The 27,607-nt window shown below is 43.5% G+C and overlaps 2 protein-coding genes and 1 long non-coding RNA gene across 3 annotated transcripts; all 3 read left to right on the top strand.

Moving 5' to 3' along the window:
* Window positions 1-18: 18 nt before the first annotated feature.
* Window positions 19-19,786, top strand: LOC135507715 (uncharacterized). The gene is made up of 9 exons (XM_064927315.1): window positions 19-476; window positions 7,033-7,163; window positions 7,322-7,486; window positions 9,801-9,965; window positions 10,348-10,459; window positions 10,667-10,791; window positions 13,648-16,848; window positions 17,474-17,604; window positions 17,812-19,786. Exons 1-7 carry the CDS (start codon window positions 191-193, stop codon window positions 14,584-14,586), a joined length of 1,923 nt encoding a protein of 640 aa, XP_064783387.1. The 5' UTR covers window positions 19-190; the 3' UTR covers window positions 14,587-16,848; window positions 17,474-17,604; window positions 17,812-19,786.
* On the top strand, window positions 18,486-18,920 carry LOC135508567 (protein krueppel-like). The gene has a single exon (XM_064928844.1). The coding sequence runs from the start codon at window positions 18,486-18,488 to the stop codon at window positions 18,918-18,920; it is 435 nt and encodes a 144-aa protein (XP_064784916.1).
* Window positions 19,787-21,624: 1,838 nt separating the features above from the next.
* On the top strand, window positions 21,625-26,875 carry LOC135507712 (uncharacterized). The gene is made up of 4 exons (XR_010450701.1): window positions 21,625-21,899; window positions 23,031-23,138; window positions 23,292-23,367; window positions 24,583-26,875. It is a non-coding gene; the product is annotated as an uncharacterized LOC135507712 (long non-coding RNA).
* Window positions 26,876-27,607: the final 732 nt, after the last annotated feature.

The following is a 27,607-nucleotide window of genomic DNA, read 5'->3' as shown; positions in this document are numbered from 1 at the left end:
ATGCCAACCGCCGTTAAACTCCGAAGAAGAAGTAAAGGGAAGTAAACAGTGATCAAGAAAACGTCAGCGTTTTAGCAAAAATATTACTAATTTAATTGCACAGCATCACATACTTATCCAATGTAGTCTTTAATTCGATTTGGAGACAGGACTTGACTGATAGATGCTATCTCGGTAACGTTAGCTAATAATGGCTAACGTGAACAGTATGGTTTTCCACACTCAAATAGCCTCCATCATGGAGGTGCTAGCGAATGCAGCCGTGGCAGAGATCTGTAAAGTCGTAGACGACGACTATGAAGTGTTTCGTTTGGAAATAACTCAAAGCCAGAAAGAAAACAGGACATTGAGGAGGAAACTACAGCTTCTGGAAATGAAACTGTCACGGGAGCGCACAGAGAAGACTATGCGAGAGCGCGTTCTCGCCAGTCCCAGAAATGTCAAGGTCCTCGACCGATACAGAGCAACGGCAAGAGGTACATTTTTCAGAATAGCCCTGGCAATATGTGGAAATTATGTTCACGCTTTCATAAAAGCATGATACCAAGGGTGCGTTCGTAAATTCAATCTATCTACTCTGATTTCAGCGCACTCTCGTCTGGGTGTGCCAATGAGGGCAGAATATCTGATGCATTTACGAACGCGCAACACCGGTTAAAAGTGACCGGTGTCAGTAAACCTCGGCAAAAAAAAGTGATTCTATTGTTGCCAGCAGTTTGTCACCAACGATCTAGATAACATGAAAACAGCCTAACTAGCTCTGCTACGGCGAGTAAAATGGTCAGAGTGAGGTGTTCTCTCATGTGTCTGGAAGTAGCTAGCCAACTTTAGCCTGTTAGCTTGGGTGCTTGACTGCCGTTTTGAGGTCAGAACGCTCGGATGAACCTAGTTCCTCGATCAGAGCGTCCAGTGTGCACTCCGAGAGCGAAACGTTCTGAATTTACGAACACACCCTTAGTACACGAGTAGAGTTTGGGGGCCCTGAACACACATGCAGCCATCGTAAAAAAAAAACGCATCCTGGTGGCTTTTTTCCATTCCGCCATAACCAAATAATCTAACATGATATTACAGAAAAGGTGATGTATACCCACCCCTATGTGTTGATGGTCAATGACTACAAGGATGCCATGCACAACCTCAAACCTCATTTTGCTATTCCACCATAACCAGACAATGCATTTTCTGTAATATCTGCTGAACCAAACACAACACAGAATGTGATTTGTAAAAAAAAATGACACACCTACACGGCCAAAAGTTTGGACACCTCTTCAAATTAGTTGATTTGCTATTTCAGCCATTGGGGCGGCAGGGTAGCCAAGTGGTTAGAGCGTTGGACGAGTAACAGGAAGGTTGCGAGTTCAAACCCCCGAGCTGACAAGGTACAAATCTGTCGTTCTGCCCCTGAACAGGCAGTTAACCCACTGTTCCCAGGCCGTCATTGAAAATAAGAATATGTTCTTAACTGACTTGCCTGGTTAAATAAAGGTAAAATTTAAAAAAAAATACCCATTGCTGACAGGTGTAAACAATCGAGCACACAACCATGCAATCTTCCATAGACAAACATTGGCAGTAGCATGGCCTGTACTGAAGAGCTTTGACTTTCAACGTGGCACAATCATAGGATGCCACCTTTTCAATGAGTCACTTCGTTCAATTTCTGCCCTTCTAGAGCTGCCCCGGTCAACTGTAAGTGCTGTTATTGTGAAGTGTAAATGTCTAGGAGAAACAACGGCTCAGCTACGAAGTAGTAGGCCACACAAGCTCACAGAACGGGACTGCTGAAGCGCATAGAGCGTAAAAATCGTCTGTCCTTGGTTGCAACAATCACTACCGAGTTCAAAACTGCCCCTAGAAGCAATGTCAGCACAATAATTGTTTGTCGGGAACTTCATGAAATGGGTTTCCATGGCTAAGCAGCCACACGCAAGCCTAAGATCACCATGCGCAATGAGTTGGCTGGAGGGGTGTAAAGCTTGCCACCATTGGACTCTGGAACAGTGGAAACACGTTCCCTGAAGTGCCAGGAGAATGCTACCTGCCCCAAATCCATAGCGCCCACTGTAAAGTTTGGTGGAGGAGGAATAATGGTCTGGGGCTGTTGTTCATGGTTCGGGCTCGGCTCCTTAGTTCAAGCGAAGGGAAATCTTAACATTGAACATTGAATAAATTTGATTTGTCTATATGAATGAAGACTTCCTAATGTGCCACAATTCACAATTTTGACATGTCGCCCTCTGTGCATCTTCTGTGACTTAGAATATTTTAACCCACTTAACCCCAACATTTCTCCCAAGTTTTCACCATCATTGTAAAGCCCTAGTTGTTGTGTTTCTTTGACAGTCATTTCTGAAGATTTTATTTATTTAATGTGATTAGTGTTTCGTCTCACGTGAAATGTCTGTCCCTCATTTTAAGGTCAACCCTGTTACGTGAACTCTTTTTCAATAGTTTCACTATATTAAAACATCTAATAGACTAATCATAGTGTAAAAGCTGAGCTGGTTCTACTCTTTTTTTTTATCGTCCATTTTCTGGTGATTTGTGCTGGAAAACTAAGCAGGTCGAGCATTACACATCAACCTTGTTACCCATAGATAGACATGCTATAAATGTTTTTTAACAATGATTTTTGTGGTTGTGAAGGACACATTCAATTACCCCTCCCTGTTGCCCACAACAAGCTTCCATTCCCCCTGTCATAAGGGGATTTACTGATGATTTAGGATGAAATCGTCAACCCTGTTACTTTATTTGGCACTTACACTACCCACAATTTGGTGGCACAACCCTCAATTATGGGCAATACAATAGTTTTCAAACCCAGAGTTCCAAGTGGCCAGCACAGGAACACCTCTCAAAGCAGACTCGACAGACCAGCCAGGGGTTTGAGAAGTGAATATTTGTTACTTTTCTCAATCTGAAGGCACAACATAGATTCCAATGTCTCAAGTAGCTGAACAAGTCATCACAATAACCTGTTCTAATTTGTCAAAAACAACTTTATAATCGAAGGAGTGCCTTTGATTTGACGGTCTGCACGTTTATCAAAGTTTAAAAATATATATATATATATACACACACACACACAGTACCAGTCAAAAGTTTGGACACCTACTCATTCAAGGGTTTTTCTTTATTTTACTATTTTCTACATTGTAGAATAATAGTGAAGACATCAACATTATGAAATAACACATGGACTCATGTAGCAACCAAAAGTGTTAAACAAATCAAAATACTTTTTAGATTATTCAAAGTAACCACCCTTTTCCTTTGACAGCTTTGCACACTCTTGGCATTCTCTCAACCAGCTTCATGAGAAATGTTTTTCCAACAGTCTTAAAAGGAGTTCCCACATATGCGGAGCACTTGTTGGCTGCTTTTCCTTCACTCTGCGGTCCAACTCATCCCTAACCATCTTAATTGGGTTGAGTTCGGGTGACTGTGGCAGCCAGGTCATCTGACGCAGCACTCCAATACTCTCCTTCTTGGTCAAATAGCCCTTACATAGCCTGAAGGTGGGTGTTGGGTCATTGTCCTGTTGAAAAACAAATGATTGTCCCACTCAGCGCAAACCAGATGGGATGTCGTATCGAAGCAGAATGTGGTGGTAGACATGCTGGTTAATTGTGCCTTGAATTCTAAATAAATCACTGACAGTGTCACCAGCATAGCACCGTCACACCACCACCTCCATGCTTCATGGCGGGAACCACACATGCAGAGATCATCCGTTCACCCTCTGCGTCTCACAAAGACAGGATGGTTGGAACTGAAAATCTAAAATTTGGACCCCAGACCAACGGACACATTTCCACAGGTTTAATGTCCATTGCTTGTGTTTCTTGGCCCAAGCAAGTCTCTTCTTATTGGTGTCCTTTAGTAGTTTCTTTGCAGCAATTTGACCATGAAGACCTGATTCACACAGTTTCCTCTGAATAGTTGATGTTGAGATGTGTCTATTACTTGAACTCTGAATAATTTATTTGGGCTACAATCTGAGGCTAGTAACTAATGAATTTATCCTCTGCAGCAGAGGTAAATCTGGGTCTTGCTTTCCAGTTGTGTTCCTCATGGGAGCCAGTACGATCATAGCACTTGATGGTTTTTGCAACTGCACTTGAAGAAACTTTCAAAGTTCTTGAAATGTTTCGTATTGACTGACCCATGTCTTAAAGTAATGATGGACTGTCGTTTCTTTGCTTATTTGAGCTGTTCTTGCCATAATATGGACTTGTCTTTTACCAAATAGGGCTATCTTCTATATACCACCCCATTTTGTCACAACAACTGATTGGCTCAAACGCATTAAGGAAAGAAATTACACAAGATTGTGCAAAGCTGTCATCAAAGCAAAGGGTGACTATTTTGAAGAATCTCAAAATAAAATATTTTTATTTAACACTTTTTTGGTTACTACTTGAATCCATATGTGTTATTTCAGTTTGTCTTCACTGTTATTCTACAATGTAGAGAATAAAGAAAACCCCTTGAATGAGTAGGTGTGTCCAAACATTTGACTGGTACAGTATATAATAGTTTTTATTCTTCAAATTCATAAAAATTAACAAAAATAGTTGTTGCATAAGTATTTACCCCCTTTTGGTTACGCAAGCCTAAATTAGTTCAGAAGTTGGCTTAGAAATCACAATTTACATGGACTTTTTATGAAATAAGAGGTTGACATGATTTTTGAATGTTTACCTTTTCCCCTGCCCCCCATACATACATCCGTAAGGTCCCCCAGTCAAGCATTGACATTCAAGCACAGATTCAACTACAAAGACCAGGGAGATTTTCAAAAGCCTCATAAAGAAAGGCAGGGATTGGTAGATGGGTAACAATAACACATCAGACATTGACTATCTCTTTAAGCATGGTCAAGTTAATAATTAGGCTATGGATGATATTAAATCCTCCAGACACATCGGCCGAATGAAATACAAGAAGTACAACAGTACTTCAGTCCGGTTATACAAGAAGACCGGTTGACCAAATGTCACAACACATCAAGAGACAATGTCTTGCCCACATTCTCAGAATGCCCAGTTTTGACTCATTATGGGCTAATGTCCCAAAGAGGATGAAGTGGAATGAGTATGTGCATCTATTTAGAATGAGATTTGTCAGCCTTTGTGGACAACTCTCTGGCTAGAGGGTCTCGTACACTCTGATCTGCTATGACCCTGTTGGTCATCCAAGCCATGAATCTTGCCTAAAATGAATATCTGTATAATGGACACGTACTGTATACTCTACCCTACTCTGAGTAAATTGACAACTGGTCTGGCCTAGATGGTCACATGCACTCCACTCCAACCTTCAACCCGTTACATCTTTGCATTGCACCTCAGGTTTATTGACACATCATCCTTCTTCTCTCTCATTGACTTATCTAAACGATCTCGAAAACCGACTTAACCTTCCGGCTTAGCCATTGATAGACACAACAATAGCTCATGTCGGCATCAAGCTTATCATGACTGCGCATGTAGCTTTTTATAAATCCTTTATGCATCCCTCGAGTATACAGTGCCTATCATAAGTATTTACCCTCTTAGATTTTTTCACATTTTGTTGAGTTACAATGTGGGATTGAAATAGATGCAGTCAAAAGACCAAAGCGCCCTCTAGAGGCCTCATTTATGGGTGGAATGTTATTAATATTAATGTTTTTCTTTTTTTCGCAGAAAATCGGATGTTTCTATGTCAAATGGTTGAGTTATATTTCTGTCTTCTGTGATGTATATAAAGTGTAATATTGGGATGCAAACTCAACATGTAATACATATGACACGGTACAGACGTCATTTCTTTATGCGCATAACCAAATCAAATCACATGTATTTATATAGCCCTTCTTACATCAGCAGATATATCAAAGTGCTGTACAGAAACCCAGCCTAAAACCCCAAACAGCAAGCAATGCAGGTGTTATGTGCTATGTGTTACCCTGGTCACCATAGAAGCACCCACCCACAGCACGCTCTCCAGCAGGTATATTTCACTGGTCACCCCCCAAAGCCAATTCCTCTTTTGGCCGCCTTTCTTTCCAGTTCTCTGCTGCCAATGACTGGAACGAACTGCAAAAATCGCTGAAGCTGGAGACTCTTTATCTCCCTCACTAACTTCAAGCACCAGCTGTCAGAGCAGCTCACAGATCATTGCACATAGCCCATCTGTAAATACCCCATCCATCTACCTCATCCCCATACTGTATTTATTTCTTTATTTAGCTCCTTTGTACCCCAGTATCTCCACTTGTACATTCATCTTCTGCACATCTATCACTCCAGTGTTTAATTGCTTTAACTTAATTACCTCGCCACTATGGCCTATTTTATTGCCTTACCTCTCTTATCTTATCTCATTTGTACACACTGTATATTTACTTTTCTTCCTACTGTATTATTGACTGTATGTTTGTTTATTCCATGTGTAACTCTGTGTTGTTGTATGTGTCGAACTGTATGTGATGAAAACATGGCTGTAGACATCACCTTTTCCTGTGTTTAATGTTTGGCTCAGAAGATATGACACAAAATACATTTAGTTGTGGCAGAATGAAAAACTGCCGTTTTTGTGATAGCCCCATATCTGAACATATTCAGGGTTCCAAAGTGTACCAAGTTTCATACTTTTTATGAAAAGGTGAACACATCACCTAAAGTTTGGCACATATCGACTGGACGACATGGCAGAGCCTGTGGGGCCTATAGCCCCGTTCTCTTCTGAGCATGTGTAACTTTAGATGTGTTAATGATATAGTTAACCAGAATGTGGTCTTGGTCAGTTTTTGATATTCATTACTTAGTGATCTTGCGCAAAGACACATTCTAACCAGATTCTTGGTTTATGGCATTTTCTTTTATTTCCTCAATGAAAACAATATCGATCTATAAATAGTATATCAATAAGTTATGCTAAGTGTTCCCTAACATCCTTGCCTTGTAAATAGTGTACAGTAGTGTTGAGCATTGACAGTACTGAACTTAACCTCTTTTCCCCCAATTACTCTCTCAGGTGAAGGACATTTCACTGGAGGCTACAGAAGCATTGTGAAGCCAGCGGGACATAATACATGGAGAGATGACCAACCAATCACTGTTGACGAAGGGAGTGGAACCTCAACCCAGCATGTTATCGTGATCGAGGTTAGTGTTGCATCAAATTTACAGGACATTAAATGTGGCCAGTTTATTTCAGAAAGGCTCCCTTCGGCTATTCACTTGCCACAGGGGAGCTTGTGAGACTTCCCCACGACATTGTTTTACAATTCAACTCATGTACCGGTAATAACCTCTTGTGTCAGTCTGCAGATGCAGAGGCTGCAGGTCCTGGGGTCAAGCAGGAGAGGTCTGAAGGACAGGAGGACCCACGTCACTGCAGAGACATCCAAACGGGAGCGCCCCCTGAAGCCACGGAGGACCTCGCTGCCGCCGCGCCCCAGCCCAGGGCCAGACGCAGCATCATGGAGGTCAGTGGAACGCCGAACGCCGTCCTCAAGTCCGAGACAGACAACGAGACTTTAACTGTAACACACAGCCTCTTACACACAGGATCTGACCCAGAGAAACTTTGTCTGGGGAGACTGGGCTGTTCTCCTGCTCCCGGCTCAGAGTATTTACCACTGTTTCACCAGAGCCAGAAGACTGTTCATTCCCATGGAGATGGTGACACGTTAGACACTGGAGGTGATGATCCATCTTGTTCTTACGCTACAGAGATGGACCCTGGCAACATGCTCTTGGGTTTAGGGAGACCGACTGATCTGTCTAGAGGAGACTGGAACCGGTACAGTAGTAGTGTAAACTCAGAAGGGTGCCTAGATAAGAAAGGGGAGGGTCTGGTCATAGATGAGATGACTGTGAAAGTGGAGAGTGATGCTCCTCTGACATGGAATGCAGACAAGACTCACTTAAGAGAAGGACACTCACAGGGCAACAGCAATGACTTCTTAGACTACAGGGAAAGCTTAGAGACCAATCTAAATGTCCCAACCCACTCCTCTTTACTCATGTTCAGGGATCGCGACCCATTATCCATGTCGATGGGACCTTCCGATTCACACGGCCACATCCTTTTAGATCAGGAATTGAACTCAAATGACAGAGCTAGAGCCCAGGCTCAGGGAGGGGGAGCCACGTCAGGCAATAGTAAAGAGAAACGGTTCCTCTGCATGTTCTGTAACAAAAGCTTCAGCTGCTCCCAGAATGTGGAGATCCACCAGAGGGTCCACACTGGGGAGAAACCCTTCAGCTGTACCCAGTGTCACATGCGCTTCACCCAGGCTGGCACCCTGAAGAGGCACCAGAGGGTCCACACAGGGGAGAAACCCTTCAGCTGTACCCAGTGTCACATGTGCTTCACCCAGGCTGGTCACCTAAAGAGGCACCAGAGGGTCCACACAGGAGAGAAGCCATTCGCCTGTATGCACTGCAGGAAGAGGTTCTCTGAGAGGAGATGCCTCAGGATACACCAGCAGAAAAACCATTCCACTCTATAACATAGAAAGTGTTGGATTTGGGGTTAAACTTGGAACATTGTTATACTCAGAAGTATAGGAACATTAGTTACAAAAGAGACATGAGGGGGAGGGCATAATGAAGTTTGGGAGGGGCTGAGTGCAGGGAAAACAATTGCATGTGACAGTACTGGTAAGGGGAGAAACTGTTGAAGGCTCATATCACTTCGTTCCCTGCTTAGCAATAATGATGCAATGTTTAGCGATAAGGAGGAGACTCCACCCACAGTGGGGTATGAATACTACCACGGGGGAGGCCATGTCTGTGTCGGAATTACAGCTGTATCGACCCTTTGGGAAGAATTAAACTTGGTTAAGTAACCATTCCACTCGATAGCTTCTGACGTTTAGATCAAACCCTGCATTAAAAGGTAGACTCAGAGAGATGACGCAGATGCACAAAGTAAACAACAGCAGTGGGTCAATTTCCACAACAACTACGAGTGTTGAAGTGCAAGGCCCAGACATTGTAGGATGTATAAGCCTAAAAAGTATATTGCTTAGTGTTTGTACTGTGTAGGCCAGTGTTTACCAACTCCAGTCCTCAAGTCCCCCAACGGTACACATTTTCATTGTAGCCCCGGACAAGCACACCTCATTCAACTCAGAGGGCTTGATGATTAGTTGACAAGTTGAATTAGTGCCACAATAAAAAAAAATCATGTTGGTGGTACTTGAGAACTGGAATTGGGAAACACTGGTGTAGGCTATATGATGTTTTCACATGCCGAGTACATTTCTTCCATTTAACATGTTTTTTTCCCCCCCAAGACACTAAGATAACATGAATGCAGTTCATGTAGTTCATGCAGACGTTTAATTGAGACGTGTATGTGTGGTTTTCAGATGGTGTATTTCAAACTTGTTTATGTTCAATAAACACCTACATGGGACTTTTCATTCTAAGACTTTCATTGAGACACTCTTTAATATACATCACATCTGATCTCACCCTATTCTGCATAAACATGACAGCTCTTTAGAATAAATATATACCTACTCACGAACAAACACCTACTGTACACGTCAAAATAGTTTAGTCAGGTTTGTCTAATGACTTGACTTATCATAGCTGACCCATTTACCCACAACATATTTATGTCCACCATGATGGGTTCAACAACAATGAAGTCATTCTGTAACTACAGTATAGGACTCAAACATAGTGGGGATGGGTAAAGACTCCATGTTGAAAATGTGTTAATTATCTGTCTGTACATACCTGATGGAGTGTGTCTGTGTAATCTGTATCACCTCTCTCTTCCAGGAGGAGGAGGGTCCAGAGGTGCTGCTGGTGAAGGAGGAGGGGTGCGAGGAGGGTCTGGGGAACCCTGAGGAGGCCATAGTCGTGGATGACAACCAGACTACACCTCCTCCTGAACCCACAGAGGAACCAGCTGAGCAGCATAGGACCACACACAGTCTCACTGAGGTGAGCACACTGTAAACTACTGTCAATTATATTAGGTCAGGGCCCATATCTACAAACCCTCTCAGAGCAGGAGTGCTGATCTAGGATCAGTTTTGCCTTTTAGATCACAATTAATACAATTATATGGAAATATCCTGGATCACTACTTCTATTCTGAGACTCTTTGTGGATACAGGCCAAAGTCCTGATGAATTTTGTCTTAAGTGTGAGACCATGCCTTTCATTTATCAAACCATTAAAGATGGTCAAGTAATTAAATCAATAAACATGTTTGTATAGTACTCACAGCAATCCCTCATTGCCCAATCAGAATATGCTCCATAGCAGGGTGCTCATATCAGATTTCTGGATCCAACATCCTCTCACTCTGTATCTCTTACAGTCAGTAGACATGGAGGATGGGAAGCCTGATCTGCTGCTTGTCAAAGAGGAGACAATAGAAAACGGACCAGAGAGCATTGATCTGCTGAGTGGACTAAAGATGGGGGAGCAAGGTAAGGGAGAAATACATATAGCCTACATACAGTAATAGATCTTCAATGGGAATAGTGATGGATCTGGATATTTATTCAAATGAAATCAACACAACTTATGTTTACATACAAAAACACAATGTATGAACTTGACCTGGTAATTGACCAAAAAAAACATGTTGAATTCTCACATGTTTGTCAAGCCCATTTTATAACCTCTTCCTGCAGGTGGTTGGCTGGAGGCTAACAGAGACTGGACGGCCATCTTGGATTCCCAGACCCAGGCGGGTCCAGCCAAGGGTCCAGGGGACAACATCACTGAGGCGGCCAGGACTAGAGGTGACATAGTGAAGGTCAGTGGATGGAACAGACAGTCGAACACAAAACAACATCCAATTTTAGGCTCCATGACAATAGACTGGCTGAGACCAGGGCAAGGTGTAGATTTGGTCTGTGAGGACGTGTCCGTATTCGGCTAGCGAGGCTCCATCCTGCTCCTATAGATGTGATTCAGAGAGACTGATGGTGCCTCAGTTGTTTTTTTTGTTTTTTTAATTATACCCCCTTTTTCTCCGCAATTTCGTGGTATCCAATTGTTAGTAGCTACTATCTTGTCTCATCGCTACAACTCCCGTATGGGCACGGGAGAGACGAAGGTTGAAAGTCATGCGTCCTCCAATACACAGCGCGCAGCCAACCCGGAATCCAGCCGCACCAATGTGTCGGAGGAAACACCGTGCACCTGGCAACCTTGGTTAGCATGCACTGTGCCCGGCCCGCCACAGGAGTGGATGAGACAAGGATATCCCTACCGGCCAAGCCCTCCCTAACCTGGATGACGCTATGCCAATTGTGCGTTGCCCCACGGACCTCCCGGTCGCGGCCGGCTACGACCGAGACTGGGCGTGAACCCAGAGTCTCTGGTGGCACATCTGGCGCTGCAGTACAGCGCCTTTTACCACTGTGCCACCCGGGAGACCTGATGGCGCCTCAGTTTAACCCTCTAACAGGTGCTGCCTTCAGCCTGCCTTCTATAGGATCTATCAACTGGAACATGGACCCTGTGACATCAGACACTCCCTGGCCTTCGTTCTCCTCACACTCTCCTAATGTTAAACCAGACCTCAGACAATATCCATGCCTCAACACTAAATGACTACACAAGCCCATTGACAAATGACAGTATTAGTAGTAGTAACGCTATCAGTAGATCCGGTGGCAAAGAGAAGCGCTTCCCATGCCAAGCGCTTCCAGGAAAGCCTGGATATCCACCAAAGGATGCACACGGGGGAGAAATCGTTAGTCTGCCACTTGTGCCGGGCCAGTTTCTCCCACTCCTCCAACCTGAAGTGGTACCAGAGGGTCCACACAAGGGAGAAACCCTACAGCTGCCCCCAGTGTGAGAAGAGGTTCTCCCGTCAGCACCAGCTGAAGGTGCACCTGAAGGTCCACACTGGAAAAATGCTGTTCACCTGTACGCACTGTGGGAAGAGGTTCTCAGAGGAGCTACCTCGGGATACACCAGCAGGAAATGCACACGGCCCCTGTAGTGACATGTAGTGTAGAACTAGTTAGTTTGTAGTTAATTCTATTGGTTTAGGATGTAGTAGATTACTGGATGAGATGAGATGAACTTAGGAAATAGAGTATGATGATGAGGCAGAGTAGAGGATATGGTGATGGTTGGTGTCCTAAAATGCTTCACTGATGAAGTGTCATGTTTACAGAATGTAATTTTGAACCTTTTCCAGAGTATTCTAAAATACATTTTTATCAAAGGGAGGGTACCAGATTCACAGAAAATGTCAAGTGTTAACATAGTGAGACAAGTTATTCTAAACTCAGCAAAAAAAGAAATTTCCCTTTTTCAGGACCCTGACTTTCAAAGATATTTGTATTTTTACGAATTAACTTCACAAATCTTCATTGTAAAGGGTTTAAACACTGTTTCACATGCATGTTCAATAAGCCATAAACAATTAATGAACATGCACCTGTGGAATGGTTGTTAAGACACTAACAGCTTCAGACAGTAGGCAATTAAGGTCATAATTATGAAAACTTAGGACACTAAAGAGGCCTTTCTACGGATTCTAAAAAACACCAAAAGAAAGATGCCCAGATCCCTGCTCATCTGCGTGAACGTGCCTTAGGCATGCTGCAAGGAGGCATGAGGACTGCAGATGTGGTCAGGGCAATAAATTGCAATGTCTGTACTGTGAGATGCCTAAGACAGCACTACGGGGAGACGGGCGGACAGATGATCGTCCTCGCAGTGGCAGACAACATGTAACAACACCAGCTCAGGATCGGTACATCCGAACATCACACCTGCGGGACAGGTACAGGATGGCAACAACAACTGCCTGAGTTACACCAGGAAGGCACAATCCCTCCATCAGTGCTCAGACTGTCCGCAATACGCTGAGAGAGGCTGGACTGAGGGCTTGTAGGCCTGTTGTAAGGCAGGTCCTCACCAGACATCACTGGCAACAATGTCGGCTATGGGCACAAACCCACCTTCGCTAGACCAGACAGGACTGGCAAAAGTGCTCTTCACTGACAAGTCGCGGTTTTGTCTCACCAGGGGTGATGGTTGGATTTGCGTTACACCAAAGACTGTACTCTGGAGCGGGATCGATTTGGAGGTGGAGGGTCCGTCATGGTCTGGGGCGGTGTGTCACAGCATCATATCAACGCTATGCATTACAGGGAAGACATCCTCCTCCCTCCTGTGGTACCCTTCCTACAGGCTCGTCCTGACATGACCCTCCAGCATGACAATGCGACCAGCCATACTGCTCATTCTGTGCTTGATTTCCTGCAAGATAGGAATGTCTTGGCCATCGAAGAGCGCGGATCTCAATCCCATTGAGAACGTCTGGGACCTGTTGGATCAGAGGGTGAGAGCGAGGGCCACCCCCCCCCCCCACACACACACACTTTATTCAGGGACACATTATTCCATTTCTGTTAGTCACATGTCTATGGAACTTGTTCAGTTTTTTTTGTCAACTGATTATAATGCCATTTTGTTTTAATGTTATTTTTGTATCATTCCAATTGCTCTATATTGTTAGGTACTTGATTCACATTGTTAGATATTTGCTCGACTGTGGTTAACATTTTAGAATGTCATGTTTCTGTATGTACAGCAAAGAGTTTATTATATAAACCTTCATGCTCTTCTGTTCAATTTGTGTTTATAGTCTGCAGTCCATGAAGACCTGCTGATATCCTGTGTTACTGGCGGGAGAGACTGGACCTCTGAAGTGGCTGGTCACAAACCCTGGCAACAAATCAGAACCCTGGATCAGGAGCCGTCTCTCTTCCTTCCTGAATCGGAACCAGGACCCAACCAAGAGGGACAGAGACTCCACCACCACACAGAACACAACCAATGGACAGGTGGACTGAACAACCTCGGTCCTGGTGGTCATCAGAGAGACCGAGGCTCCAGTCAGGGATCCAGTCTGCAGCCCAGACCCTTCTCTTCACAGTCTCAGTGCAGGGATGATACAGGGCCTGGGGCTGATAGAGACAGACCCTCCTGTTCCTATGATACAAACACCACAGTATCTATGATGAATAGAGCAGGTCACCCTGGGCTTCAGCCTTCACAGGTTGTGGTGGGAGACCCCCCTGGTGGTAGTCGGTCTTCTCCTTCAGGGTCTCGTCTAATGCCTGGTGGGGTCTGGGTTCATAGAAGGCCTGGGCCTGAATCTGGGTCTAGCCTTCCTCAGCTACCTCATGGTTACCCCACCCATTCAAACAGGGTCAGGATCAGTGTTCACAACGAGACGTACCTAGCCTATAACACAGCACACAATCCCAACAACATCCAAACAATGGCTAGAGGTCAAGGAGGGAGCTCCAACACTAACCACCTTAGGGTGGTGGCTCCTGCGTCTACCTCCTCTGGTGTCATTGGGTCACAACATGGGAGGCCGAGCATTAGGACGGACGCCGATAAGCCGTTTGCCTGCCCCACGTGTGGGAAGCTCTTTGCTAAGACAAAATATATGAAGCAGCACCAGACCGTTCACACCAAGGAGAGGCCCTTCAAGTGCAAACTATGTTACAAGAGCTTCTCCTTCTTGAGTTACCTCATCAGACATAGGCGTGTCCACAACAGGGAGAAATTGTAGCTATTCTTTAGCTGAAATATTGTAGGTCTCATTAAGTCTACTGGGGTCAGAGTTTTTGGGGGATTACTCGGTCCTTTTAGTTGATTATCTGGGGATGCTCACATGATACAGGCTTGTTGTTTGGTGTGCCTGGCATAGCCAAAAAAAAACACTGAAATTAGCCAAAAACTAAGTTGTCATTCATTTTTACAATACCCTACATTTGTTGGACTTTGTACCTGTGGAACATAGTGGAAACCCTTTAAAACTCGGTCCTTGCTATCCAGAATCCTTGGGATGTTACACACAACCCCCCACCTCTGAATTTGGTTTTGCCTTTTTTTCTATTCATAACAAATGATTTATAACACCTTTAACACATTTGGCATAGTCAGGTTGCACCTGTTCCTTTATGTGATCAAATCTGTTATGAAAAGGAAATGATTTCTCATTTATTAAGTTTACAATTTATTTGCTTGTTTATCATTTAGAATTTAACATGACTTTAGTTTCATTGGCACAACTGAGCAAGAGGACAAGTACATTAGTGTCTAGTTTGAGAAACAGACGCCTCACAAGTCCTCAACTGGCAGCTTCATTAAATAGTACATGCAAAACTCCAGTCTCAACGTCAACAGTGAAGAGGCGACTCTGGGATGCTGGCCTTCTAAGCATGATTCCATATGTGTTATTTCATAGTTTTAATGTCTTCTATTATTCTACAATGTAGAAAATTCTACAAATAAATAACCCTTGAATGAGTAGGTGTTCTAAAACTTTCGACCGGTAGTGTATGTAGACGGGATGACTATCAAAACATTATATGCCAGATGGTTAAATGCTGCAATTGTGGTGGCGAACATGCGCCCAAACTCCTGAATTGTTAGGGTGAAGGAGACAGAGGTGGCAAAAATAGGGCTGTCAGGGAGAAGGGAGTAACGTTTTGGAAACAATGGTATTTCGATTAGAGACACTAGTGAATGTTCCTCGCCAACAGAGAGATCCTTACATGTTAAACGATGACTTGCAATGGTTATAAACTGCACAGCGCAAACAGAAAGAAAAATAGAAGAAAATGGTAACCATTGAGTGCAGCTCAACATTTCTTGGGGGGGGGGGGGAACTTATAGCAGAGACATTACAAGTAATCCTGTCAATGAATGTTCCGCTCTCACAGGCCCCTGAGCCTGTGTTGGGATGCGATTTGGACTATGATTGAAGGAGTGGGATGGGTTTTTGATTTATTTCACTTTTTGTATGACTTCGTCTCCCTCCCTCCCATTTGGTGGATGTCAGATGCAGCGAGAGGCTCAGAGATTTAGAATCAGTCAGGATGTTTCGTATGCAGAGGATGTAAGACAGATTGGTATGACTACAGTGCAGAATGATGGAGCTTCCATGGCTGCTCCTGTACTAAGTGGACCAACTGTTGGGGCTGGTATGTTTTCTAGACCTGTTCAGAAGTCTTGCGCTCATGAACGTGCTCTGTCAAAGGACATTTTGATAGTGACAAAACTTAACCTATGAGGTTATCAACACGACTCGGGTAGTGGAAAGCAGAAATGCTAGGTTGAAGGTTATTGTGGATACGGCAAAATAGTTATTGGGGTTAACAGATACCATTGAAATGGTTGTAGACATGCTGAATAATCCTACGGGTGGATTGTTTCAGAATGATATAAATAAAGTTTAATGGGTTGGGGGCTTGGGAGGGTTAGTAGGGCTTTTCCCCCCAGTTATTTTTTTCTTAGTCGTGCATAATTAGGTAGACCATGATTAATGCACACTCCAACACAGTAGGTGGCGGCATGCACCTTTAAACGTTTGTTTGCGGACGGCAATGATATCATAGAAGACGAACGGAAGTGAACAGTGACCAAGATCCACGTTAAGAGTTTTTATTGTTAATATTTAGTTGTGTATTACCACCCTGGGACGCAATATGACTTAACTACACAGCATCACATACTTAATCCAAGTAGTGTTTAATTCGCGTTGGAGACAGGACTTGGTTGATATGTTATCTAGGTAACGCTCGTTGTCGAGCTGCTAATAATGGCTGGTAACTCTAACGGTATGTTTTTTCACACTCAAATAGCCTCCATAATGGAGGTGTTAGCGAATGCAGCCGTGATCTGTAAACTCGTAGACGACGACTATGCAGTGTTTTGTTTGGAAATAACTCAAAGCCAGAAAGAAAACAGGACATTGCGGAAGAAACTACTGGAACTGAAGGTGGCAGTAGTGTCAAGATCGTCGACCGATACAGAGGAATGGCAAGCGGTACATCTTGCAGATGGCTATATATATATATATATATATATATATATATATATATATATATATATATATATATATATATATATATGGCAATGCCTTTCGCCCCCTTGCCCTATGCAAATGTATTCAGATGTGTTACCCAGAATATGGTCTTGGTCAGTTTTTGGATTGTACGCAATAATTCCCCAAATTACTTAGCTAACTTGTGCAAACACACAATATCATATTCTAACAAGATTCTTGATTTACTGCGTTTCCTATTATTTACTCAATGAAAACAATATGATACATGGATCAATAAATAGTATATCAATAAGTTATGAGAAGTGTTACCTTATCCTTGCCAATTGCAGACTCTCAATGGTGTATAATATACCATTGAGCATTGACAGTAGCTAAGGCCAGGGTTTCCCCAAACTCAGTCCTTGGGGTGCACGTTTTGGTTTTTGCCCTAATACTACACAGCTTATTCAAATGATCAAAGCTTGATGATTAGTTGAGTATTTGAATCAGCTGTGTAGTATTAGGGCAAAACCCAAAATGTGCACCCCTTTGGGTCCTGAGGATGGAGTTTGGGAAACCCAGAGTTAACCTCGCCACCTCTTTTCCCCCCCAATCACTCTCTCAGGTGAAGGACATTACACTGGAGGCCACAGGAGCTTTGTGAAGCCAGCTGGACACAGTACATGGAGAGATGACCAACCAATCACTGTTGATGAGGGGAGTGGAACCTCAACCCAGCACGTTATCATAATAGAGGTTAGTGTAATAGTGTTACATAAAAATGTGTTACTTTATAAATGAAATGTGTCTGTTTATTTCAGAAAGGCTCCCCTCAGCTATTCACTTGCTGACATGTACATCCTAATTTATCTGCCGTAGGGGAGCTTGTGAGACTTCCTTACAACATTTATCAAATTCTACTCATGTACCGGTAATAACCCCCCCCCCCCTCTTCCCTGTCAGTCTGCAGATGCAGAGGCTGCTGGCCCTGAGGTCAAGCAGGAGAGGTCTGAAGGCGAGGAGGATGCACGGCACAGCAGAGACATCCAGACTGGAGTAGCTGGAGCTCCCCCTGTAGCCACATAAGACCCCACCACTGCCACAGCACCGCCCAGGACCCGATGCAGCATCACGGAGGTCAGTGGAACGCAGAACGCCGTCCTCAAGTCAGAGACCAAGACTTTAACTGTACACACAGGATCAGATCCAGAGAGTATCCAGTATTTACCGGTATTTCAACAAATCTTGAAGCTGGTTCATTCCCATGTAGATGGTGATGCATTACACTGAAGTTGATGATCCGTCTTGTTCTTACACTACAGAGATGGACCCTGGCAACATATCCTTGGATTTAGAGAGACAGACTGATCAGTCAAAATGGGACTGGAACCAGTACAGTAGTAGTGTATATTCTGAAGGGTGCCTAGATAAGAAAGGGGTGGTTATAGATGTAGATGAGATGACTGTGAGAGTGGAGAGGGATGTTCCTCCCACATGGAATACAGATAGTCACCTAGGAGACGGACACTCGCAGGGCAGAGAATTCTTAGATTACAGGGAAAGCTTAGACAAATACAAATGTCACGACTCACTCCCCTTTACACGCGCTCAGGGATTGCGACCTAGTGTCCACATCGATGGGGCCTTCCAATTCACACCTTTTCGATCAGGAATTGAACTCAGATGACAGGGCTCAAGGAGGGGGAGCCACATCGGGAAATAGTAAAGATAAACGGTTCCTCTGCATGTTCTGTAACAAAGGCTTCAGCTGCCTCCAGAAGGTGGAGATCCACCAGAGGGTCCACACAGGGGAGAAACCTTACAGCTGTAACCAGTGTGAGAAGAGGTTCTCCCGCCAGGACCACCTGAAAAGGCACCAGAGGCTCCACACAGGGGAGAAACCCTACAGCTGTTCCCAGTGTCACATGCGCTTCGCCCAGGCTGGTCACCTGAAGATGCACCTGAAGGTCCACACGGGAGAAAGGCAGTTTGCTTGTACGCACTGCAGGAAGATGTTCTCAGAGAGGAGCTACCTCAGGATACACCAGCAGAAAAAACATTCCACTTCATAAAATAGGAAGTAACCATTCCACTTGATAGCTTTTGGTGTTTCGATCAAACCCTGCATTTAAGACAGATACATTTATCAGAAATGTGGGATAATGAGAGTAACAAATTTCAGTGTTGAATATTCCTGGGTAGGATATTGCATCCAGACATGTGAGATGTATAAAAGTCGGTTTCATATTGTTTGTGTTGTGTGACCACCATATAGCCTATACATTTTCCCAAGAAACTTCATAAGAAAATGTATTCCGTTCATCAAGTTCATACTGATTTTTAGTTGAGACACATGTATGTGTCTTTTTCATATGGTGTATTCAGCTGTTGTTTGTTTAATAAACACAAAATGGGACTTTTCATTTCCAAAACTTTCATTGAGACTCTTTAGACCCCCACATTAAAAAGCACCTACTGTACAAGTCAAAATACTTTTGTCAGGTTTGTCTGACTTTTGATTGATAATTTCTGACTTGTTTTTACCTACAACATCATTTATGTCCACCGTGATGGGTTTAACAACAATTTAAGGAATTCTGTAACTACGGTATAGGACTCAAAGGGAGGAGGTCAGAGGCCTGGCAATGATTGTGGACATGATCGTGGATTACAGGAAAAGGAGGGCTGAGCGTGCCCCCATTCTCATCGACGGGGCTGTAGTGGAGCAGGTTGAGAGCTTCAAGTTCCTTGGTGTCCACATCACCAACAAACTATCATGGTCCAAACATTCCAAGAGAGTTGTGAAGAGGGCACGACAATGCCTATTCCCCCTCAAGAGACAAAGGATTTGTCATGGCTCATCAGATCCTCAAAAATGTCTACAGCTGCACCATCGAGAGCATCCTAACTGGTTGCATCACCACCTGGTATGGCAACTGCTCGGCCTCTGACCGCAAGGCTCTACAGAGGGGATTGCGTACGGCCCAGTACATCACTGGGGCCAAGCTTCCTGCCATGTAGGACCCCTATACCAGGAGGTGTCAGAGGAATGCCCTAAAAATGGTCAAAGACTCCAGCCACCCTAGTCATAGACTGTTCTCTCTGCTGCCGCACAGCAAGCAGTACTGGAGTGCCAAGTCTAGGTCCAAAAGGCTTCTTAACAGCTCCTACCCCCAAGCCATAAGCCTGCTGAACAGCTAATCAAATGGACACCCGGACTATTTGCATTGACCCCCCCCTCAAACACACTTTTTTTTTACGCTGCTGCTCCTCGCTGTTTATTATTTATGCAGTCACTTCACCCCTACCTACATATGACCTCAACTAACCTGTACCCCCGAGTCAACGTAGCCTCGTTATTTTGTTGCTCTTTTATTTTTTATTGTATTTAGAAAATATTTAACTATTGTTGGTTAAGGGCTTGTAAATAAGCATCAAATACAATTTGATTTGAAACAGGGTGGGGATGGGTAAATACTGTTTTACATTATAGTCCTTTGGCAGACACTCTTATCCAGAGTGATTTGCAGTAGTGAGTGCATACATTTTTCATACCTTTTTCGTACTGGTCCCCTGTGGGAATCAACCCACAACCCTGGCGTTGCATGCGCCATGCTCTACCAACTGAGCCACACGGGACGCCATGTTGAAAGTGTTATTTACATTTACATTTAAGTCATTTAGCAGACGCTCTTATCCAGAGCGACTTACAAATTGGTGAATTCACCTTCTGACATCCAATGGAACAGCCACTTTACAATAGTGCATCTAAATCATTAAGGGGGGTGGTGAGAAGGATTACTTATCCTATCCTAGGTATTCCTTGAAGAGGTGGGGTTTCAGGTGTCTCCGGAAGGTGGTGATTGACTCCGCTGTCCTGGCGTCGTGAGGGAGTTTGTTCCACCATTGGGGGGCCAGAGCAGCGAACAGTTTTGACTGGGCTGAGCGGGAACTGTACTTCCTCAATGGTAGGGAGGCGAGCAGGCCAGAGGTGGATGAACGCAGTGCCCTTGCTTGGGTGTAGGGCCTGATCAGAGCCTGGAGGTACTGCGGTGCCGTTCCCCTCACAGCTCCGTAGGCAAGCACCATGGTCTTGTAGCGGATGCGAGCTTCAACTGGAAGCCAGTGGAGAGAGCGGAGGAGCGGGGTGACGTGAGAGAACTTGGGAAGGTTGAACACCAGACGGGCTGCGGCGTTCTGGATGAGTTGTAGGGGTTTAATGGCACAGGCAGGGAGCCCAGCCAACAGCGAGTTGCAGTAATCCAGACGGGAGATGACAAGTGCCTGGATTAGGACCTGCGCCGCTTCCTGTGTGAGGCAGGGTCGTACTCTGCGGATGTTGTAGAGCATGAACCTACAGGAACGGGCCACCGCCATGATGTTGGTTGAGAACGACAGGGTGTTGTCCAGGATCACGCCAAGGTTCTTAGCGCTCTGGGAGGAGGACACAATGGAGTTGTCAACCGTGATGGCGAGATCATGGAACGGGCAGTCCTTCCCCGGGAGGAAGAGCAGCTCCGTCTTGCCGAGGTTCAGCTTGAGGTGGTGATCCGTCATCCACACTGATATGTCTGCCAGACATGCAGAGATGCGATTCGCCACCTGGTCATCAGAAGGGGGAAAGGAGAAGATTAATTGTGTGTCGTCTGCATAGCAATGATAGGAGAGACCATGTGAGGTTATGACAGAGCCAAGTGACTTGGTGTATAGCGAGAATAGGAGAGGGCCTAGAACAGAGCCCTGGGGGACACCAGTGGTGAGAGCGCGTGGCGAGGAGACAGATTCTCGCCACGCCACCTGGTAGGAGCGACCTGTCAGGTAGGACGCAATCCAAGTTATCTTCTTTACATGTGTGTACATAGCTGATACAGATTACACACGCCCTCAGGTATCTCTTCCAGGAGAAGGATCTAGAGGTGCTGCTGGTGAAGGAGGAGGGGTTTGAGGAGGGTCTGGGGAACATGGTCATGGAGGACAACCAGACGACATCTCCTCCTGAACCCACAGAGGAACCAGCTGAGCAGCACAGGACCACACACAGTCTCACTGAGGTGAGCCCACTGTGAACTACTGTCTGAATGGTATTCGGTCAGGGTCTGTATCCACAAACCCTCTCAGAGTAGGCGTGCTGATCTAGGAACAGTTTAGCCTTTTAGATCATAATGAATGAGACTTTTGTGAGGGCATTTTGAGGTTTAACCTTACTAATGCTTATGTACCAAAATATGTCTTTACGCCCAGGCATTGGGCTTAAGATTGTCAAAGAAAGTAACTCATAAGATAGAAAAGTGTGCGTGCATTAATAAGAGGCCTGTTCTAACTGTTCTGTGTGTGTAGCATGACCCCATGATATCTGGGCGCTCAGCCAAGAACTGACAGAAACTAACTGGTTCCTCTTAGCTTAACTAGAGACAGGGAAAAGTGTTATCTTCTGCACACAAGTCATAGAGCTATTGTTCTGTTTGGAGCCTGTTTCTGGGTGAGAGACTCATGCTTTGTGTGTGTGACCAAGTCGACCATACATAATCTGGGCTGACAGTCAAAGGCGCTTGCTTACCCAACTTGAGGGAACCGTTGAGCTACTCTTAGATGAAGTATGTCTGGAGTGACTTCCTGTCATTCTGGACCGTATTGTCCTCACTCAGTTGTGACAGACTGAGGCAACCTTTTCACCCAGTTGTCTCCCCTCACACACACATACACATACATAGTGTCACGTGTTTTGCAGATGCGTGCATGGGGTAGCTTGACTATATAAATGCTCCTGTGTTCTTTGCACAGGAGGGTCTCACTCCATCTCACCTGCGTGGGTGGTGCGACCAGCCTCCTCATTATAATTGTTTTTAATAACAGTAATTGATTATTGATTTTGCCTCTTCATTATTAGTTCAAGGTAGAATTTCCACCACACTATGTAGACCGGTGGGGACCTAATCCTCAATCACAACTTCTACACTGAGACTCTTTGTGGATACGGGCCCAGATCTTGATGGATTTTGTCTTAAGTGTGGGACCATGTCTTTGAATTATCAAACCATTGAAGAGTGTCAAGTAATCAAATCAACTAACATGTTTGCGTAGTACTCATAGCAATCCCTCATTGCCCAATCACAAGATGCTCCATAGCAGGGTGCTCATATCAGATTTCTTGATCCAACATCCTCACTCTGTATCTCTTACAGTCAGTAGACATGGAGGATGGGAAGCCTGATCTGCTGCTGGTCAAAGAGGAGAAGAGGATGGACCAGAGAGCATTGACCTGCTGAGTGGACTAAAGATGGGGGAGCAAGGTAAGAGAGAAATACATATAGCCTACATACAGTAATAGATCTTCAATGGGAATGGTGATGGATCTGGCTTTTATTTTCTCTTCATTCATAAAATTAAATCAATTCAACTTATGTTTACATACTAAAACACACATAATTTATAAACTTGACCAGGTAATTGACTCAAATTCCATTGGGCCCGTGGGACGACATCACTGAGCAAGCCAGGAACAAAGGCAACATAGTGAAGGTCAGTGGATGGGACAGCATCCTCAACTGTTAACCACAACTAGAAACAGACAGTTGAACACAAAACGACAACCGAACTTAGTCTCCATGACAACAGGGTGTGGTCTGTGGGGACAGTATACGGCGGGAGAGAAAATATTTGGCTAGAGCTGTTCCGTCCTGCTCCTATAATTGTGATTCAGAGACTGATGCCGCCTCAGGTTAACCCCCTAACAGGTGCTGCCTTCAGCCTGCCTTCTATAGGATCTATCAACTGGAACATGGACCCTGTGACAACACACTCTCCTGGCCTTCGTCCTCCTCACACTCTCCTAATGTTAAACCTGTCCTCAGACAATGCCTGAAGACTAAATGGCTACACAAGCCCATGACAAATGACAGTAGTAGAGATGTAAAGTTGGCAGCGCCAAAGAGAAGCGCTTCCTGTGTTCGTTCTGTGGGAAAGCCTTCAGTTTCCCCAAACAGGCTGAGATCCACCAGAGGGTCCACACAGGGGAGAAATCATACAGCTGTCCCCAGTGTGAGAAGAGGTTCTCCCACCAGCACCAGCTGAAGATGCACCTGAAGGTCCATAAGGGAGAAAGGCTGTTTGCCTGTATGCACAGCATGTAATATAGTACTAATTCGTTTGTAGTTAATTATGTTGGTTTTGGATGTATAGGGAACTAGATGAGGTGAGCTGAGGAAATAATGAGTATGATGAGGCAGAGTAGATATGGTGATGGTTGGTGTGATTGTGTCTGTAAAAATGCTTCACTGATGAAGTGACAAACTTTGTCCCTTTAGAGACTGGTGTTTATAGTGAGATAATGATAGTGCCTTAATGTTTACTTGACATGAAGTAGTGAAGCTGTGTGTTATGTAATGTTGAACCTTTTTAAAGTATTCTCAAATGTATTTTATCAAAGCGAGAGTACCACATTTACACAAAAGGAAAAGTGTTACCATAGTGAGAAGTTATTCTTCTTGTCACTTATCGTTTTGTGCAATACATGTGATTTGTAATGCCGTTTTCTTGAAATGAAATACTAAATTGACTGTTCTGACAGACTTGGTTATTTTTGTAGTGTTGGCTCCATATTGTTAAGTACTTGAATCCCAGTGTTAGAGATGGGCTTGACTGTGGTTAACATGTAATAATATGCCATGTTTGTGGGTAAAGCAAAGGGTTTATTTTATAAATCGTTTTGCTTTTCTGTACAATCTTTGTTTGCAGTTTGCAGTCCATGAAGACCTGCTGATATCCAGTGTTACTGGCGGGAGAGACGACCTCTGAGGCGGATGGTCACAAATCTTGAACCAGGACAATGCATCAGGAGCCAGTCCTGAGTCAGAACCCAACCGTGAGGGACAGAGACTCCACCACAACCATTACACACACAGTACCTTCAGAAAGTATTCACACCCCTTGACTTTTTCCACATTTTGTTGTGTTACAGTCTGAATTTAAAATGGATTAAATGTAGATGAGTTGTGTCACTGGCCTACACACAACCCCATAACTGTGTGCAATAATATAGTGTTTAACACGATTTCTGAACGACTACCTCACCTCTACCCTACACATACAATTATCTGTATTACAATGAGTACCACTCTCCATATTTTCAAGCATAGTGGTGGTTGCATGATATGTGTATGGGGAGTTTTTCAGGATAAAAGAGAAACGGAATGGAGTTAAGCACAGGCACAATGTGTATTATTGTTATGAATCTCACATGGCTGTAGCAAACTTTGCCACCCAATAATTGACTTTGGCTGTATTTATACGGATGTATGTCACCGTGTCACTGTGTTTAGTCTACATTCCTTGACCTCAAGCTGTTTGCAGTAAATGGCCTATAAGTTACCTTCAGGTGATGACTGAGGTGAAATATTGAACCTGTAGTTGATATTCCAGACTTTCTGGTCTTCAAACTGAGTCAGTGTACAACATGTTGACTTCTGGGTCATGCCATTTGATTTCAATCACTTTTTGCCCACACTCCTTTTGATTCGAACTAAACTTTCAATACATATTTGCCCATGGTAGAAGGGGTCAGAAAGTAACATTTTGGACCTGCCAGAACATTCAGGAGAGGGAGGTGCTCAAAGTTGTCCCATTTGGCATACCTCATCATACCATGAAATCAATGTCTTCCTCACTGGGAAAGATAAGCTTGCATACAGGATTGTCAAACTATTTGATAATTTTCTGAAATTAAAGTTTAATTTAAATTTTTTTAAACTTTAATGTCAATTATCTAAAAACAAATTAAACATTTTTTTTCTTCTTTTTTTACATATGTTGCAGCTTTTGACCATATTTGACATAATCTGAGATGTTTGTGTTTATGCCCGTCATCGGTTGAGAGACAGCACGCTCTTGAAAACATGGTGGATGTCATGTTTTGGCTGATTAATGTACTAAAATGGGAATAACATTGACATTTCTACTTTCAAATGGTACCACAAAAATGGTTGGAGGGCCACATATCAGAGAATGTTGACTTGAATGAGAGATCAGTTAAATTACTGTCAATCTTCCATATGAAACCTATTGATATCATAGGAATATAGATAATAGAACAGACATTCCCATTTAAGTTGATATTCAGTGGGTGGACCGGCAGCCATTTTTGTAAGTAGGAATTGGAAGTTAAAATAGCAATTTCAGTATCAATGGTGTACCAGCTAAATTGCAGTGGTCTGAAGGGATAGGCCCATTCTATGAATTATATTTATATGATTGAAATAACGCCCACCCTGTATTCAAGACTATGTATGCTGTGTCTCAACTGATGGCGGACACAACACATACACCTCAGAGTATGTAAATTAGGGTCTAAACTACAACATATGCGAAAATTAAACAAATCTGAGTTTGTGTTGTTAGATACAGTACTTTAGATTTTTTATTTAAAAAAACATTTACTTCAAGAAATTCTAAATAGTTAGAAAACCCTGTTTTTAAGCTTTTAAATTGTATCAAACTCAACAATATTTTCCAGTGATGAAGATATGGATGTCTCATGGTATGGTGGGGTATGCAAAAAGGGGCAGCTCTATCTCGTGAATGTTTTGGCATTCAGGTCCAAGAATGTCACTTTCTGACCACTACTACCATGGGCAAACATGTATGGAAAGTTTCATTCAAATCAAACGAGGGTAATTAACCACAAACCCCTCATTAACTTGTCATTTGAAACAATGTGGCCAATCAGCTTAAATCCAATAGTTTTTTTCATATTGAACATAGATATTAAGCTGTACACAACCAGCGCTATATGTATGTGCAATATGAAAAAACGATTGGAACGAGCTGATTGGCTTTTAAAGTGTGGCCACAAAATGAGCAGAAACGCTCCTCTGGGTGTAAACTCTGTGGATTTGGAAACAAGTGCTCCTGAGTAGAATGGAACCCCCCTTTTACTGCGACACAATGTACAGGCTATTCTGCAATAAATTATAGGAGTACACACACAACAACAACAAAAACATTGTTGAGCATTTAGACTTGAAAAAACAAATAAATCACAATCTCATAAAAATACTTTTAATTATTCTTTGTATGATAACTAGTATAATATTTGGATAATTGTGCACATTTCCCATCATTTTCAACCCAATTATAAATTCCTTACAAAACAACATTGTAGTTTCGTAACTGCCGTTTTGGACCCAGTAATTGCAGAATAATTGCAGTTTGTGGTGGTTGAACTGCAGTTTTACGGCACTGCAACTGCAGTTACAGTTACTAAAGTATGCTTTAGTGAGTAATCCCAACCCCACTTTTACTTTGGCACCTAGAAGTTGTCTCTATAAGCCAATATGTAATTGAAGGCCTATAGTGTATTGCATTGGGACCAACGGTGTGGGTGGAGTTGAAAGTGTTGCTGGACATACAGTATACACCTCAGTCCCCCATGAAATGACACCATATAGCTTCTACGGACAGGAGTGAGTAATCCCAACCCCACTTTAACTTCAGCAACTAGAATAGTTCTCTCTAAAAGCCTATATGTATATAAATGTATAGTGTATTGCATTGGAGGGATTTATTTGACATTGGAACATGTTTAAAACCTCAATGTAATGAAAATATCACTTAAATATGAACAAATATGAATCATGGTTAATGTTTAGACAATTACGTTTCACATATCATGACTTAGTACAGGTTGTTGATACTTTAATAGTACATGGGAAACTTTTATTTTGAAATATTTCGAAAATCCGTGACCCGGAAGTACTTTTTTGTG

The sequence above is a fragment of the Oncorhynchus masou genome, chromosome 21 (assembly GCF_036934945.1).
Source record: "Oncorhynchus masou masou isolate Uvic2021 chromosome 21, UVic_Omas_1.1, whole genome shotgun sequence".
In the NCBI taxonomy this organism is placed as follows: Eukaryota; Metazoa; Chordata; class Actinopteri; order Salmoniformes; family Salmonidae; genus Oncorhynchus; species Oncorhynchus masou.
Note: the sequence above shows the minus strand (reverse complement) of the source record. Positions and strands in the feature narration are given on the sequence as shown.

Coding starts and splice junctions, on each gene's coding strand:
- LOC135507715 (XM_064927315.1), top strand. CDS start 191: ATGGCTAACGTGAACAGTATGGTTTTCCACACTCAAATAGCCTCCATC. Junction 9,966..10,347: donor CCACACACAGTCTCACTGAG/GTGAGCACACTG, acceptor TATCTCTTACAG/TCAGTAGACATGGAGGATGG. Junction 10,460..10,666: donor ACTAAAGATGGGGGAGCAAG/GTAAGGGAGAAA, acceptor CTCTTCCTGCAG/GTGGTTGGCTGGAGGCTAAC.
- LOC135508567 (XM_064928844.1), top strand. CDS start 18,486: ATGGGGCCTTCCAATTCACACCTTTTCGATCAGGAATTGAACTCAGAT.